At 44.5% G+C, this 18,531-nt stretch overlaps 1 protein-coding gene across 1 annotated transcript in view; it reads right to left on the bottom strand.

Annotated features, from left to right (window-relative positions):
* Window positions 1-319: 319 nt before the first annotated feature.
* LOC128428928 (voltage-dependent calcium channel subunit alpha-2/delta-1) overlaps window positions 320-18,531 on the bottom strand; it is an 87,973-nt gene continuing 69,761 nt past the window's right edge. Inside the window, exons 30-38 of the mRNA XM_053415198.1 lie at window positions 17,553-17,591; window positions 17,379-17,450; window positions 13,978-14,127; window positions 12,821-12,873; window positions 12,347-12,402; window positions 10,762-10,888; window positions 9,858-9,970; window positions 8,973-9,055; window positions 320-5,967 (exon numbers count right to left, since the gene is read on the bottom strand). Coding sequence (XP_053271173.1) covers window positions 5,845-5,967; window positions 8,973-9,055; window positions 9,858-9,970; window positions 10,762-10,888; window positions 12,347-12,402; window positions 12,821-12,873; window positions 13,978-14,127; window positions 17,379-17,450; window positions 17,553-17,591 — 816 coding nt within the window. The 3' untranslated portion in view covers window positions 320-5,844. The remainder of the gene's footprint in view (window positions 5,968-8,972; window positions 9,056-9,857; window positions 9,971-10,761; window positions 10,889-12,346; window positions 12,403-12,820; window positions 12,874-13,977; window positions 14,128-17,378; window positions 17,451-17,552; window positions 17,592-18,531) is intronic.

The raw sequence follows: 18,531 nt of genomic DNA, 5'->3' as shown, positions 1-18,531 counted from the left end.
CCCGGACGTCGGTTTCTGATGCTGGCTAGACACAGGGAGAGCAGAGTCGGGGTGCTTCCTTCTCATTCTCACACACATTCGGATGGGAAATGCGCGCTGGCAGTGTGACAGGAGTTAGTGAAAGAAATCCGATCCACTGCGGGGGGGGGGGGGGGGGGGGGGGGAAAGAAAACACTCCCTGATATTTTTTTGCAAGAAAAAGGACATCAGCCAGAACTCTACACGCAAAGCAACAGATAATAATCATAAACTTTTATTCGGAAGTTTTTACATCTTATTTGCACATGAATAAACACATCTCCCCCCCCCCCCTCATCAGGGTTATAAACATTTTTCCTTTTTTTTTTGACCCTTTGAAGAGAACAACATCAGTTTTTGTACAAATTTTTTACACGACTGGTTCTGGAGAATGGAGTTCCACAGAAGTGTAATATATTAAAGCACAATCGAGGGAGACTGACAGAGAGAGGCCCCACAAGCCGTCTCTCACCAGAGGCTGAGGCTACATCCACACTAGAATGTTTTACTTATAAAAACGTACCACGTCCACTGCGTTGACACCATTACTCTCTAAAATAAAGAGCTTTGGAAAACGCTGCTGGCCCCGGGGCTGCATTTTAGTCTGGACAGGCAGAGACGATGTTGAACTTGGAAACGAGGATGCAGTCACCGGCATTTATTTCCTGATTGAGTCTCATCAGTCACAAATCGACTACGAGCGGTGAATACAGAATTTTGCCAAACGCTTACGCTAGTTTTCAGTTCCACTTTGTCCTCGGCCCAAGTAAAGAAAACCCTGCCCTAACATTTCACCATCGACGTTTCCCGTCCTTAGTATTTTCTTTAAAGCAATTTTTGAGACCCTTGAAAATGTCTGGAGTTTGCCTGTCCAACTAGAAGACTGGAGCAGGTGATTGTCTGAGTCAGACGCGTTCACAACAACAGGAACACATCTGGAACCTCCAGGCGAGGGGCGGCACCTGGGCAGATAATGCATGTGGCAGAATGTGACGCATGAATTCCACTGCAGAAATCACAGGTTTTTGTTAATCGCCCATCGGCGTCGGCTCTTATCTTCAAAAGCTGTCATATCATCTCCAGTGAGGATGGAACCTCCCTTCCATCCTGAGTTATTGGTTTTCTTTCACTGTTGTGTCCGCTGCACATTATTAACACGTCCGCTTGCTGTGGTCTCATTTGGGCTTACATGTTAATCAGGGGCTGGTTATGGACAGAGATTACGGAGCTAAAACGCTCATTTGAGCCAACGTGGTTTTAGTTTTCAAACGCCTTTTTAAACCGAAACGTGTGGATGTAGCCGGAGTCTGGTGATGAACGACCTGGCCCACGCCTCCATCACTAGCCTGCCTTAAAACCGAAGACAGGGAAAGCCTGCCGGACCAATCCGAGTGGCAGCAAGGTAACAGACACACACACACACACACACACATTCACAAAACCACACGTTAAGCAATCCTCAAGATTCCAGAAATCAAAAAGGCCAATCCACATGATCCACACAGAGAGCACCAACAGAATCAAAAAGACTTCATATCACAGAGAGAGTATATTATTCCTGAGGTGACAGCATCTGATTTTAGCACTTAAAGAGTTGAATGGAACATTTGGACGGTTGTGAAGCTCGTGTTCGTCCTCCAGATTTTTCTATGGAGCATTTGAAGGTGGAGTTTAAAAAGGACTAAGCTAGTGTTTACACGTTATAGCCTAATAACTACAGTTCATGGATACTTTGCGATCTCTGGATGTCCTTTTTTCTTTTTTGTGCGTTTCAGGCAGATGCCACCCAACACTCATTTCTTAAACTTTTCATCACATCTGCATTAATCCAAATTGTATTCAATTCAAATGCAGATTGATTAGATTATTCTGCACCGCGTTGCCTTTCAACACCAATAAAACTCGATAAAAACAAATGATAACAAATCAATTCCGATTTTTAGCCACAACGCTGCTAGCTGTAGCTGTAGCTCTGAGCTAAATGCTTATATTAGCGTGCAGCATGCTCACAATAACAGTGGTAATGTGTTTATGCTAGCAGTTATACACTTCAACAAGGAAGTGTTAAGTATACATGATTTGTAGTTAATGATATAAAACCATAGACTGCATATAAAGATAGATGGCATGACATCATAGTCTCTTGCTCGTCCCCTGGTGGCTGTTTGCAGTATGGCTCATAAATCCCTGCTTCTCCATGTTAGTGGATAGGATAAGAGAAAACATTTTTTAAAGTAAATGATATATTGTCCTTTTAGGCAACACTTTACACACTTACGTATGTTCAGTGTTTATTTTACTTGAAGGTTTAGTGGTAATTAGCTACTAGCCATTAGCAGAAGTCACATCCTGCTTATTTTGGAGGAATCGGAGACGCGACCATCTTTATTTACAGTCTATAGATAAAACTTGCTTAGTCACTGGAGCGGTCCTGTAATCACAGTGAATCATGCGTGACTTGAACCAATCAGATCACGAATAGTGCATTCAAACCTCACACTGGCCAATCAGGTTCCCTCTCCCAGATCGAATAGGACCGGGGGCGGAGCCAAATGCTGTCCCCCCCAAGAGAAAGGCAGTAATAGCTGATCGTACCTCATCGTATTATCGTGAATAAATGCCGGAACACCCAGGATATTACGCTTCCCAACATTACACACTGAAGCAGGAGCACACTGGATATTTTCTAAAACAAACTGTCAGCCACAACCATGCAATCATCACAGGGACACAATTCATGAGACGTACATCTTGCCTTGGTAACGTTGCATAAATGTTATATTAGAATAATAGGGTTTCTCCACAAGAGAATAAGAGTCCTATATGGCACTTGATATTCTTGAGTGTTAGTAAATGTTAAATAGCATTGTTACGTTTCACCACGTTGTTTTAGTTGTAAAGTTATAGTTAAAGATGGATGGAAACATCGTGAGCAAAATGTTCACCTCAGACCAGATGGAAAGTTATGATGATGATGATGATGATGATGATGGTTTAATGATGGTGATGAAGCAAAGTGACAAAGAAAGACAAAGCAAGCATTCCCTTATCTGACCTGGAGGAATATACGTGAAGTTAAAAAAATAAAAGTGAGAGTGGTTATGTGGTGCACATTTTCAGTTACAAGCTTTTACTTTGCCACAGAATTCGTGGTTTCCTGCGAACACGTGTCGACTGTTAGGTTGAATTTGCACTTCTCAAAGATCCCGGTTTGGTTTTAGCGGTGTTGTGTAAACAGCGTCTCCACCCCAAAACCGACCAAATTACTTTTTTGTTGGTGTCCTGAATGTGAAACAGATGAAACGTGGATTTTTTTTGATCTGGTGATTTTAGGGGGAAACACGGAGCGGATCTGATATCACTCAACAGTAACACAGTTGTTTCTCCTCTGGCAGGTGTCTGCATGTATTCTCAACTAATGAGGCATTCGTGAAAACCCGTGATTGTCAGATCTTCTCGTGAACCGGCCGACACCTCAGGATCGTTCAAATCGTGGAATTACTTGTCAACAGCTACAAAAGACAAACCGCCAAATGCAGCTGGCCTAAATAGAAGCGACAGTTTTATTTCTGGGATTTAGAGCTTGTTTGTAACCACAGCTTTCAACTCTTCTTCCCCTTCCCAATATTTCCTGTTGAATTTTTTTTTTTCTATGTTCATTCTGAAATGAATTAATTTCCTTTGCTTTATTTTTACTGACGTTTTTAGTGATGCACATGATATGTAACTGCTTCCAGAGCCCAGTGCTGGTTCCTGTGTAGCCTGTTAGTTGTTTTTTGGCAGATTTGCTGTCTGCGGCAGTTGTTTGTCTGATAAGTGCTTTTTCTATATCTTTCTGGGGTCTTTGTTTCACCTTGTGAGTCTGTGTGTGCATCTTTTTTGGCAAAATGTACTGTTGGGGTCATCTACTGTTTGGATACACTTTGTTAAAACCAGAGAGGTGGTTTATTGTTTTAGATTTTCACAATCGTGCAAGTTGCGCAACGGGTTGGGTGGAAGGATGAGACATGAGCCAAGAACCCGTACAATTTTGGCTGGAATCCGGACGAGTATGAATTTCATTCTTCTCACGCTTTTGACATCTATATATCGATTTCCCAACTCCATGAATCTTGGTGAGAAAACCTGGATATTTTGGGCACTGATCTCAAAGAGTGTGTTACATTTGGTGCAGAACCAGATACAAATCTACAAATAGTGGATTTAAATGTGGTTTCACAATTTTTGGGGGGATGGTCCATATTAAGTTTTGTCTTTTTATCAACCGATCATTCTCAGGAATGGAGAATATGAATGTTTCATGATCTGCAATTTTACGTTGGATTCATCTTCAAGACCTGATTGACTTCAAGGGGATTGTTGGACCATGGCGGAGGTATGAGCTTGTTTTGCTTAAATATAGTATGTTGTATGTAAAAAGACACAAAATGAAGTGAGTTTAACGTACATTTAAAAGCAATAGAAAGGATGATAGGCGTGAATGCAGGTGCGTAGTGATTTCCACTCGGTGCCCACAGGATGATAAAGTGCAAGAGGGAATCTCACTGCTACACAGAGATGGAGGCTGACGATTCAACTGTAAAGACAAATAACAGCTGCACTTTGAATTGCAGTGCAGATAGTAGTCATTTAATTTAAAAGTGACAGCAGTGAATACAAACGTACGGATTTCCTGTTTCTCTGTCGAACAAAAGGTCAAGTACAAACTCCTCAATCACCTCTCATTCATTTTCTTTAGTGGTGGCGTTAAAACAAACAGTAGCATGCTGTCTCGATGCTTCATTCGAATGAAATAAATAGTGAAATAAATAAAAAATACTACACTTCTCTCCATTTAGAAGCTAAAGGGTTAGTCTGAGTCACGCAGTCCACATGGCACTAGAGATTCTGTCCACTGACACCAGCCAGGCTCGTCCTGATTGGTTAATGTGCGCTATGGCAAAAAAGTTTCCACCGGAGCGTTCCGACACCGAGGAGGAAAAAAATCCACAGACAGTTACGGCTCCTGATCGACGTTTAGGTGTTCAGCTGTAAAAAAAAAAAAAAAAACGAATCCAGACGCTCAGAAGCCGGAGCTCTGTGGCAGTTGACGGGTTGTTTCTGTGCATAAAACATAACAATGAAGATGATTTCCACACTGCAAATACAGTATCTACACGAAAGAACACCAGGCAAAGGCCTCAGGGACATAGTGAACACAAGTGTTGCTATATGAACATCAGACAGAGACGACATTATATTATCGGCAACCCAACGGAAGAGCAAGAACTCTCGATGTAAAATTTTGGCATCTCGTGCTGCAATCGTAGCCAAATTGGAAACCACAAAACAATAAAAACCTAAGAACTATCCACTGCAAATCGATCGTAAATAAATTGTACGCTCACAAAAGGGGCAGCACTGATTCTGGCAGTGGTGAATAATAAAACTCAACTTCACCGATTTGACAGCACGCCCCTTCCACTGGGATTCACTCCCTCTGATACTGTAAGGCAGTCCAACCTCCGTCATCGGCGACATCAAGTCAGAGAAAGTTCGGGAGTCGCCGATCAAAATGAATCTCTGGATTCCTCTAATCTCCCCTGGGGGACAACTGAAGGGGTGAAGGTTATCCGATCACATTTCTTTCATCGCTCGCACCCTCGGACCTGGTGAAATCACTGAGAAACCCCTGAAACCGGAAGAATGTGGGGGCTCCACAGGTTTTTGCTTGTTAGTTACTTCTCATCGGGCGTTCATCGTTTCAGTGGCAGCGTCGCATGCTGGTTGCCATGTTGGAGAGTTGAAGGGGGGGGAGCTGGAGGGTGCGATGAGGTCGTTCAGAGGTCATGACGGGACAGCGTGGCTTCTGGATCCGGTCAGAACCCAGAGCAGCACCAGCTGAAGGGACGCCAGCAGCCAGAGCGGGGGCCTCAGGCTGGATGCCCCGCCACAGTCTGGATCCGCCTCCTAGTGCCGAGCGGCGAGGCAGAGAAGTGAAGTTACTGTTTGTTAAAAACCAACACAATAAAAAGTTTCAAGATGGTAATTTCCTAAATCCCTCCCACAAACAGTTGTAGCTTGCCTGCTAAATAAAATTTCGTATGAGCAACCTTAGCATTTTGCGGTATTGTGTTACGTTTACATGTTTCTCATCCTAAAAGCTTATTCTCTCGTAGAATATCATGAATGTTGAAAATAAGATTCATATTTTGTATTTAAATCAAGTTCTCTCAAATAAGAAAATACTGTCAATTCCTTCAGGGTTTACGTAGCTAGCCAAAGCTAATAACGTCTGCCGGTTGACATTTCGGCAGTCAAGTCTAATTTTGTCTTCCTGTAACTAAAACAAAGACAAATTCAACTATCACTGTAAATGTGCAACTCTTAAACTGTGTGTGTTGTACAACAGGAGAAAGCTTGACAGGCGTTGCTAGCGTTGCAAATGAGGCGTAGCAATTGGTCTATTGGAACCTCAGGGTATAAGAGGAAATATCACAAGGCTTCGAAATGTCCTTTTTTTTTTAACGTAACTATAATTATGCGTGGCACAAAACAGATATGATATCCACTGGTAGAAGAGGGGGGATGTTTTAACTGAGGAACCGTTGATAATTATTAAAAAGGTGCATGAATCCAGATACAAGCGAGAAGTGAAGAGTATTATGTAGCTGGTGCCTGTATACGTCAGTAATCACATGTCAGTACAGACAGACACCGGAGTTAATTGCTTGAGACGGGTTATGATAGATGGGTAAATGCACAAAGAGCATCGCTTCAAAGACCGGGAGGCACGTTGGGGAAGGTGAAGACAGATGCAGGTAGAACGTAACAGAGACTGACAGGTAACAAGGACGACTGCAGGCAACGCAACATCAAATGAAGAGAATAAGTTAGATAAGGTTAGGACAGTTGAGGATATCAGGGGAAGGAGAGCGACTGGTACAATCAAAGACTTTCAAGCTGATTTCAGACATTAGCTCTTGGAATAATGTGAGCACAACAGGAGATTGTCGGGAACATTCGGGCGAGAGGTAGAAAGAACATGACGCATTGATTCAGGTGCGCCAAACAAGTTTTTGTTGACAGCACATCGAAACCGATGCTCCTGGAAAAGCACTCGAATCTCTTTGATTTTCTGTTTCGACATTTACCTTGGCACTTTCCACGTGTACGGCATCTCTCTTTCATCCTGAGTTATTTTAATTATTTTTGTTTTTTTGTTCAAAAAATCCTCATAAATACGCCCACTTGCTTTCCGGAACATTTTCCCGCTGTGCTCTCACATGGGATCACTTGGACATTTCGCTAAGGGGCTGGCAGAAGAAGTTTTGGATTACGTCGGGAGCACCCGACTTGGATTTTCATTCTCACAAACGTCCCCTCGGGGCAAATGTTCATCAGAGCACGTCTGAAAGCAGCTTTAGATAGAAAAATAAAACAAGCTGAGAAGGAGCTAGAGTTATGGGACTGACCCGAGACAGGACATGAACAGTGGCAGCAGTAACATGAGCAGAGAGGAAACCAATGGGGAGCCTGCGCTCCTTCGGCACATGGCCTCATCCTAACCATAGACAGCCAATCACAGAGCGGGGAAACGAGAGAGAGAGAGAGAGAGAGAGAGAGAGAGAGAGAGAGAAGAGAATCATGCAGCAAAAAAGATCCACATCGTTAGCGAGAAGTTAGAAAGCAAACATGAGCAGAAAAGGCAGAAAGCAATACTTCAAGTGGACAAATAGAAACATTCACTTCAGAGACAAGCGTGTGACAGAAGAGTTAATAATTAGTGTGGGGGGGGGGGTGAGTTTGTGTGTATGAGTGTGTGCAAGACAGTGCAGGCAGAAGAGTTACTTGATAAGACCGACACAGTCTGACATTGGAAAAAAGATTTAAGTGAAAACAAACAGGGACAGTCAGGAAGAGAGGTTTCACACGCAGAGATTCTGTGCGGCTCTTTGTTTAGCTTAGTTTATTCATAAGGAGGGAAACAACCAACTGTTTGTCTTTGCGTGGGAAATCTGCACAAACACAGCAAAATAAAAGAGGAGAAGAGACATGCGCCACGTGGAGACATTGGAGATGGAAAGGTACCATGGGCAGGACTTCTTCACTGAGGTGCACTGTTTCATATCAGATAATAGAGAACGGGTTCTGGGCTCTAACCCGTGAGACTAAACGTTTTCTTTTGTTTTCCAATCGGAATGAAATCCTTCTGGTGGCAATTTTAATTTGTCTAAACTGATCAAGTTATATAATCACGAAGAACACACATGGAAATAATGTCCCACAAACAGGGCACGACCCGGGGGTAGGGCTTTAATCTCCGTTCTGTTGTCTGGTTTTTGGCCAGTCAGCAGAACGTATCTCTAATCGAACTAAAATGTGCTTATCGGAGAGTGAGCGTGTAACTTCAGCTCTCCAGGGATTCAGGACTCAACAGTAATGCCGAGGTCTGTCACCCCTTCATGGAGCGAACACACATACCATAATTACTTCAGACATGTATGTTGCTCATGTGTTTTCAACTTGTTACACTGCCCCCAAGTGGCCAAAAATAAATCACGTTAATAGCTGTTATACGGTAATTTGGGTTTATTGGACAGGCCTTCCCTTGTGTATACAAATTTGTTAATCCCGGATGCGGATTTACAGATGATTATAAGTAGTAGGAATTCTCTTAGTGCTATAAAAACCAAAAACTAATTGAGGCTTAGTCCTGCAAACTGCCTACATTGTCCTGGGCATAGACTGAAATGGTTTTAACAGTGAATCCCAAACTCTAGCCTCTGGGCACACACTTTCATTTGAAAGGCTTCTATATTTCAGGCTGGATTTCTCTTTTGCAAAACCTCTTAAATCCTGATGAGAACAATAAACTCAGCAGTCACTGCTCAGCCGCTTGGCGTAATCAAACAATTTTTTGAAAAACCCTACACAGAGCACCCTCAGCCAAGGTCTGACGAAAAGCAACTTACATGTTCGGTGTTATCAAAACAGACTGCGGGCCCTTTCCTGTACCGGGGACTCTGGGCCAGCTCACAGGGATCGGGACCTTCGGCTGAATGAGTGATGTCAGGAGCATGACAGTTTGTGATTAATCACAGCGGCAACAAAACAGTTTTCTTATCTTCAGAAGATCGTTAACTCCGATTACCACCCGGTAAAATAATTACACTGGGGATTGTGATAACTGTGGAAAGTCACCGGGACGCATGTTATGACTGTCCAAATCGAGCAGATTCAGTTTAATTGCAGCGTGACTTTTACAACATAAACCAGGTTGTCTCCTCCCGGCGCTTGAGCACATTGCTCAATATCTCAACGATGTGGCAGGCGCTTTCAAGCGCTGTGTTTTCCTCCAGGCTTCGTTTATAATTGACCGCAGCCCTGTGAGCCGGAGAGAAGATCACAGATTTTGTTTGTAAGCTATTCGGCAAAACTATCCCACACTGCCATCTGCAATACAGACACGGAGAAACGCAGCGCAGGCACATCTGGATCCCGGGCCAAATTTGGGACGTCATTTACAGCGGAAATGATCATTGCGTACTTTATCTGTCACTTGTTTCTGCTCCCACGTTATCGAGTCAGTAGGTTTTCGCAAACGAGGCAAATGATGCGTAGTGATGATTACAGATGATGGAGAAATAGACGCCCCGGAGAATCAACATTCTGCCGACCTAATGCAAAGTTTCTTCTCGACAGTCGACGGTTAGGAAGTCAGCTGATAGCGACATGTCACGATCGGCGTCTGTCCATGTTTATCTCGTCAGGAAACAGCAACGTCTTAAACATCTGTCCCCCTGAACCCAGTGCACATGTCCCCTGCCAGGCGATAGCTGTGTTCGGTAAAAGGATACACGGCTCCTCATCCTGTTTCATCAGGGTGGCGTCACAGGACGAGCAGGTGAGTTTCGCATCAGCGATGATAAAGACCAGGTTGGTCTTGGGCAGCTTTTCAGCGTGGTAGAGCCTGGAGAGGAGCAGACAGACACACAGGAGACACATGAGCGCTTGTTGACACGTGGGCCCGACTCCAGGAAAGATGGAGATACAATTTCAATGAATCATTCTCACAGGAGATGCAGAGAGCTGAATATTTATCCAGAGCAATGAGAGGAAGAGACTGATTTCCCTCAGTTTTAGCATTTGTTTCCGATGAAGAGCTGCTGATGTAGAGAGTAATTTTTTCTCTTTGACTTTGTAACACATCAGAAAAGCTTTGATCTTTAACACAACCCTTAAACAGCAAACACAATGAGAAACACACCGTGGACTCAGGTTACCTAACTGCTTCTATTCCTTAGGGGACACAAACCTGCTGTGCCGACCCACTGTGGCCCAGGACCTGGGCTGAAACCCACATGTCGCTGGTGCACAAATGATTTTCTCTGCTTTTTTATGGTGGTCGTAAAACAGGGGAAAAAGTGTGCGCAGCTAATGCGCAGGAACGGCACACGTTAGGCCGGCAGGCACTCTATTAGCCGGCACGAGGGGGCCTTAAAACGCACACACACACACACACAAGTTCACAGTAACACACATGACCGTGCCCAGATGGTGGTCCCCACTGGTGACGTGACTTCACCACTGTGGCACGAGAGGTTTTACAGCCCTCCACCTCTGGGGACTTCACTGGTGTCTCATGGATGCGAATGCACCACGATGCTCAGAGTGTGTGTGTGTGTGTGTGTGTGTGTGTGTGTGTGTGTGTGTGTGTGTGTGGGTGTGTGTGTGTCTGTGGAGCGAGTGTGAAGCTCTTACCTGGAGCAGTTCTCACAGTCCACTGTGCCTCGGAAAGACACGTTGTTGTTCAAGAAGTAGAACTGGGTTTGCTTGGTGATGCAGACCTCCTTCAGCATGGCATCCGACAAGTCATCGTCCACTTCAGCTGGAGAGATTTCAACAGGAAATACACTTTTTACATAAATAACAATGAAAACAATCTATATTTATAGAGCACTTCTCACACTCCGGACACAAAGTGCTTTTCAAGGAAGAGAATAAATCAGGCAAGTCCTAAAATCATGAAGTCTGAAACACAGTAGTAATAAATACTTTAAAGTATAGACATGTACTGTAGATATGCGGTATATGTATGTTGTATAAGTTTAACATTGATACTTTCTGTCGAGAGAGATATGATAGAAAATGGTTGACTTGAGCAAAACTATCAACTTAGACATCTGGATTCAACACAACAAGCTATAACATAATATACATATATTATATCTACGTTGATATAATTAACATGAGTTCAAAGCCAAGGAACACCTGCATGTGACCCCCCCCCCCCCCCCCCCTCTTTGTAATTTGTTCTTCTATATCCAACAACTGGGCCAGATTTGTGAATATTAACCTTAATTCCAGTCAAGATGTGCAGTTGCTTTTCTGTGAGAGATCCAAAGAGTAACCTTGTGGGCCATAAAACCCAAATAAAAAAATAAAACCGCTGAAAGATGCTAAATCGACAGGAGCCAGAAGAGAAGCTTGAATTACGTCTCTGCTGCATCTTTGCGTACATCTGCTGCCGCAGTTAATACAACAAGAAATTAACCCTGGAACCAAAATGTTAATGCACAATAAACTAAAGCTGCCTGTCAGAAAACTTCTCCACATCCAGATGCACAAAAACACGTTGGATTTACATTTCGTTGGGCTCTTGGGATTCTGTGGTGCTTAAAAATCATGTACCCATGAGCTCTGCAGCTGCACAAAATCACAATTCAGTGGAAATTGACAAACAAAAAGAAGAAGCTGATGAACAAACCAGCAGACACGCAGAGCCTGGATCTTCCACCTGAACTCAAACTACTATTTCTACTATTTCCCCACTTATGATTGGTGGTTAGGGTTAACCCTAGGGTTAGGGTTAGGGTTAGCCCTAACCCTAACCCTAACCCTAGCCTTGCAGGCGGTTCTGGGTTCAAGTGTTCAATGTCATCACGAGACATAAAACTGTAAAAACAGAGAGCCCTGCCATTTTGTCCTGGTTCTAATCTGATGGTTATCTGTGTTTTCTAAAAGCTTAATTTGTATTCGCACAGAAAAACCAACCGCAAGCACGACCCCCTGTGGCGTGTGTGCACACAGCTGAAGATCTGAAGATGCATGAGTAATGGGCTGTTGAGAGATGAACGGTCTTGGTGTGTGGCGAGCTATTGCACCGGAATTTCAAGAATAAAGCACAATTACCCAACGATGTGTTCTAGGCCTTATCAAACTGAAAACTGTTTCCAGATCGTTTCCCTCATGACGAGGCCCAGAGGCAGATCAGTGTTGCACAAAAACTTAATCACAAGGTCACAGTGCTGGTGTTTTCACTGGCTTCAATCTGACTGGAGCTCACCTGCGTCCAGGAAGTTGGGGAACGTGACGCTGACCAGTATCTGCTGCAGGATTGACCTAAGAGGCAAAACAAATATATATCTCAAGGACGATTCCCTGATTCGCTGAAGCCTTATTTACAATAAAACTAATCTGGGTTGAAACCAATGCGTTATATGTTGAAAGATTTGAATGCGATAAAAATTCATTTTTATTGGATATTTTGTAAAACAAGCTGTTAATGACATCAAGACACCGAGCGGGAGAATAAATCAGGAGAGGATCTTGAGGAATGCCGAGTGTCTTGGGAACATTCAGCTATTAAACAGATGCTATACATCCAGTTTAGAGGAAGAGATCCTTGCCTGCTTCCCATTACCATGTGAGGTTAAGGATCTTTATATTGTGTAATTTTGTTATTAATCATTTGACCAAAAAATGGGATGACACTAATAACCACATTGTTAGAAGGTCAAAAAAAAAAAAAGACACTCACCAGGCTGCAGCTGACGCCCACCATCCCAAACTCAATATATCTGCAATTGTGGGCTGACGGGGGCAAACAAGATGAAAATGAATATCAGAGCGGGACAAAATTCTACGCAATAAATCATGGACAAATCACTTTAAGCTGGTCGCACCAATCAGAACCTCCTGCTCAAGTTTAACAGTGGCTGCAGTCGCGGCCAATTCGCTGGCGAACCGACGGCTCCAGCCAGAGATTAGATTTGTCCTCTCCTAATTTCGGAGAGAGGAAGTTCGAGCCCGATCCTCGTCCACAGATGTGAGCGCACGTTCGCAAACAAAAGGGCCAGTGAGAAAACAAAGTAGCACACGTCTCAAATGAAAGGAACCCGACATGCTGCTTCGATTATGCTTAGCATGCGAGGGCCTTGTTTTGGTGAATCACCGGCTGCGTCCCTTTCTCCTCCGTCAATGGCGTGTCGAGTCATCGGGGAGGTTCAACACATCTCACTGTGGTGGAGGCCTCGCTGGCTGTTGACAGCGGCTTTGATCAGAACCCTGCGTCTTTCATCTCACCTGGGCGACTCAGATAGTCGCACACGTGGTTCAGTTTGCCTATCGGGCGACCGGAGCCTTTTGGGTTGTTCATTCAGGAACATGGATCTCTGCCGCCGGTATCCACTCCGTCTAAATGCTACCGGTAGTTTTAAACCTTTTGAGGATCTGAGGCGGCGGTAGAGTGATGTCTGCGGACAATTTGCATCACTTCACCGCGAGTTGTGCATTTTGCGAGTGACGAAGAACAGTGCCCCCCCCCCCTTTTCTCGACATCACTTAGCCGAGCGCCAGACCAACTAATCCTGTCACTGCTGCTGCGGCTCCCACTCTAACGCGTTCACCATACCCTCTGCTACCCCTCTCATCTGCTCGGTGCAGATTTATGGTTCCCTGGGGACTGACAGTGTGTGTGTGTGTGCATGTGTGTTGTAAGTTGAAAAAAAAAGCATGTGTACTCGCATCTGTCCGTGTGCTCCTGCAGGGAAACGAGTAGATGTATGTATGGATAGGGAAATGTGTGAACATGTAAGTGTAGGTGTGCACATGTGGATGACAAAGTGTGTGTGTGTGTGTGTGTGTGTGTGTGTGGTAGGTTGTGTGTGTGCATGATCTCTGGCTTATGTAACTCACCACGTAGACTGATCGCGGGCCTGCAGCCGCCTTGCTCTCCTTCTTGGGGTCACAGAGCGACTGGTAGTCGTAGGTCTGCTTGTAGGTGAACAGGGAGTCGTTCAGGCTCCTCATGAGGACCGGGTCGATCACGCCAAAGAAACGTCCGACCTGATGGACGCAGGAGGAGGAGGAGTGGAGACATGAGTTAAAACTGCTTTCTCTGCGGTGACGCCACATTCAGAATGTGTTTGTAAACATGCGTTGAACTGCTTATAGACCATTTAAGTGCATTACCACCCCCCCTCCCCCCCTCTGCTTCAGCGTCATCAGCTTGAGTTTCCATTTTCAATGACAAGCACCCGCAGGCATCTAAAAAATGGTTGGACGGACTCTAAACTCCGATTCATATGAGTTTGTAAGGTGACCTGGCTGGCTGCAGTGTACAGAAATCTCGTCTCCTCCATGTTAGTTGGTGGGACATGGACCGATTTAAAATGACAAAGAAGTTTGAGGTAGCTCTTATCCCACCTTGTATATCCAAGTGTTCTTTAATTGTTAGATACTATAAATAATGAGGTGAGGCATCATGATTGACAGCTGAGACTTGACCCGGGATTGGTCGAGCGGGTGTATCAGCGGGACCTGGACACACCGTGGCTCCATCCCCCCCCCCCCCTCCTGATCCCCTGCTGTGCAGACTCTGGCTTTTGACTCGGGAAGTGGAGATGCGTCGTCCATCTTCATTTACGTTCGACAGGAACTCGACACAGACAATCCCAGATGGCCTCACAACAACTTCACAGGGAAACAATCTCAGTGACAAAGTTCCGCTGAGAAATAATGGAAAATCGTATATAAATGTAAAGATTCCCTCGTTTAGAGCGCTTAGACATTTATATACTCCTGTCCTGCAACGGTGAAATCTATAAAAACAGTGAAGAATGTGTAACAATGTGCCGAAGGTGTTTCCTACACACACACGCGCTCGGTGTAACTCAACCTCAAACCAGGATGATGGACTTCACTTTAATCTGATTAACACAGTCCGCCAGGCAACTATAAATTTCAGCCTGGAGGAAGTAGTTTGTCTCGGCATCTCCGTGGTGTGACAAGGCCGTGTGCATGGGAGCGTTTAAGTATTTTTTTATCCAGGAGGGATCACGTTAAATATTCATCTTTGTGTGTGTGTGTGTGTGTGTGTGTGTGTGTGCAGAAGACGCGTGTGTGTGTGTGTGTGTGTGGAAATGCAACCTATCCCTTTCCTTCCACTTTTGTAAGGTCACTGTTAACAAGCCATCCTCCGCATATCCATTCCTCCTAAGTGCGACGGCCGAGTGATATATAAATCTTCCAATCTATAAGGTAAAGGAAGCCTTCTCCCCCCCCATGCAATAACACAAATAATGAATTAACAGTCACAACCCAGGCGGCTGCAGACTCCCCGGAGGGTTTGGCCAAAAAAAAAAGAAAGAGAGAGAAAAGACTGAGCCGGAGAGAGTGAAAGACATAAAGAGGGGAGGAGAAAACGAGAAGCCAAGCGGAGGGAGAGAAACTTTGCTCCTGTAGGAAATATGATTGAGAGCTCACAGCGTTCTCCAAACACGGCCCCGGGTCCCTCGGTTTTAGTGCTGCTGCCAAACTTCAGAGGGCGACTGATTTATCCGGCACACACCCAGCCCTGATTAGGAAGGGGCCAAGGCTGCGTGAAAAAACATTGACTCAGACGACAGCAGGGGCCCCGGCTCCTCGCGCTGAGGATGGGGCAGCGGGGAGTGGAGAGGCTGAAATGCACTGTGGGCCGTATGTGTCTGTGCTCCAATCTCAAGAGACCAAATAGTCACATTAGTTAATTTCTTGCTTGCATTGTTTCGGTGGATCCCGGTGAAGTGACACCGCAGGTTTGATCCCCTGAAGACAAAGTGGGTCTCATTTCGGGTGTGAAAAAGGAATAGTTGGGAAAAAAACTACACAGGTGCCGTATGGGCAATGACGGCTTCATATTTCATTCTGGAAGTGGAGCGGGTCTGTTAACCAGAAGGTCAGTGGTTCGATCCCCGGCTCCTCCAGTCTGCATGGGCAAGGCACTTGACCGTAAATTGCTTTTAACGGCTCTACCGGCAGGGTGTGAAGGGGTTGAATGTAACTTGTATTGTCAAACGCTTTAATTGGACAATAAGACGAGAAAAGCACTACATGCTAAATACAGTCCGTTTATCACACGGAACAATGAAGTGTTTGAAATGTGAAAGATCATTTAAAAGAAGCTTTTAAACTCAAGGTCGACTCGTAGACACGTACATAAAAAGTCTACCTCCTCCCACTCTCCAGACATGAAGCCAAAATATCCCGGATAGAGATCACCCTGTTTCCACTGCATCAAATAACTAATTAAAACCAAACTTAACACTTCACACAAATGTATTTGACGTCTTTTATGACTTTTGAGTTTGGTCCATGTCTCATCAACTAACATGGAGGAGGTAGGATTTATGACCTACACTGCAGCAGCCCACCAGGAGTCATGTCATGTATACAGACCATTGGTCGACAATAATTAAAACACTTTTTATTTAAATTCAACCTTGTGATTCTCGTCTTTGAAAAGTGAGAGAATAAGCCTTTTTAGAAATGTTTTAAAATAAAACCTTAAGATCTTACAAACCACGATACTGATACAGTCAAATCAAAAAAATTAAATAAAAAAATTGAGAACCGTGTAAAAACGGATGTTGTGTAGAGGTAATCAATTACGTCTTTCCTAGAAATTGACATTCTTCAGTTTCACATAAGTTGTAAATGAATTACAAATCATTGGTTTAGAAACACATCACTAATTCTTTATAGATCAGTTATTTATAGGAGCAACTTTTGGGTTTCTGGCTGGGGAGGATTCTGAGCACGACTGTTGCTGATGATCTGAAACTAAACTGATTTATTCCAAAAATGTCATGAGGAGATAACGTGTCCACTGACGTCCACACGAATCGTGAGAGCAGAATATTTTCGTGCTATTGGTTATCTGAGGTCATAAAATGTTCCCCTTCCCCACATACACTGGAATCCTTCTCCTTCTCGGCATTTTCAACAATCCTAAAAATATCAAAAAAGTTACCACTTCTATACTTGATCAATTGTGAAGGTTGTTGTTAAACTTGTTTCCATGGGGCGCAGAAAACTGAGTTAATCTTGTGAATCCCACAAATATCAAAAGGTATTTGTTCTTTGGAAAAAGTTTTCCACATGGCTTTCGAGTTCTGCTCCAGAAACAAAATGATAACCGATGGTGGGACCGACTCACAGAGGGACGGAAGTACTGATCATTAAATCCCCTGATGAGGCCAAGTTGATACAAATAGTCCTGGGACGGAACATGGTCTCATTCTCATGTGTGAAACTGAGAGTTAAATGCATGGACCCACCTCATCGATATAGTCATCTTGATTGGACATCACCAGGAAACCCCCGTCGTCCAGAATGACGCAGTCCACGTACTGGAGTGACACAGATATGACTTCAGTGAAATTCTCAAGATTCTCATTATTAACAACAGCTGAGGTAATAAAAACAAACAAAAAAACAATTCCATGTCTTACCACGTCATTTCTCTGACAACCACAGATCTCATCGTTGCACTGTGAACACAACAGGGGGATAGAGTGATGAAGGAGAGCCGTCACACAATGAGTCAGAGTGTCACACAGTGCGTCAGAGTGTCACATGGTGAGTCAGAGTGTCACACAGTGCGTCAGAGTGTCACATGGTGAGTCAGAGTGTCACACGGTGCGTCAGAGTGTCACACAATGAGTCAGAGTGTCACACAATGAGTCAGAGTGTCACACGGTGCGTCAGAGTGTCACACAATCAGTCAGAGTGTCACACAGTGCGTCAGAGTGTCACACAATGAGTCAGAGTGTCACACAGTGAGTCAGAGTGTCACACGGTGCGTCAGAGTGTCACATGGTGAGTCAGAGTGTCACACAGTGAGTCAGAGTGTCACGCAGTGCGTCAGAGTGTCACATGGTGAGTCAGAGTGTCACACAGTGCGTCAAAGTGTCACACAGTGCGTCAGAGTGTCACACAATGAGTCAGAGTGTCACACAGTGAGTCAGAGTGTCACACGGTGAGTCAGAGTGTCACACGGTGCGTCAGAGTGTCACATGGTGAGTCAGAGTGTCACACAGTGAGTCAGAGTGTCACGCAGTGAGTCAGAGTGTCACACGGTGAGTCAGAGTGTCACACGGTGCGTCAGAGTGTCACACGGTGAGTCAGAGTGTCACACAATCAGTCAGAGTGTCACACAGTGAGTCAGAGTGTCACACGGTGCGTCAGAGTGTCACACGGTGCGTCAGAGTGTCACACGGTGAGTCAGAGTGTCACACAATCAGTCAGAGCGTCACACAGTGAGTCAGAGTGTCACACGGTGCGTCAGAGTGTCACACGGTGAGTCAGAGTGTCACGCGGTGAGTCAGAGTGTCACACGCTGAGTCTGAGTGTCACACAATCAGTCAGAGTGTCACACAATCAGTCAGAGTGTCACACAATCAGTCAGAGTGTCACACAATCAGTCAGAGT

Source organism: Pleuronectes platessa, chromosome 22, assembly GCF_947347685.1.
Source record: "Pleuronectes platessa chromosome 22, fPlePla1.1, whole genome shotgun sequence".
Lineage (NCBI taxonomy): Eukaryota > Metazoa > Chordata > Actinopteri > Pleuronectiformes > Pleuronectidae > Pleuronectes > Pleuronectes platessa.
Note: the sequence above shows the minus strand (reverse complement) of the source record. Positions and strands in the feature narration are given on the sequence as shown.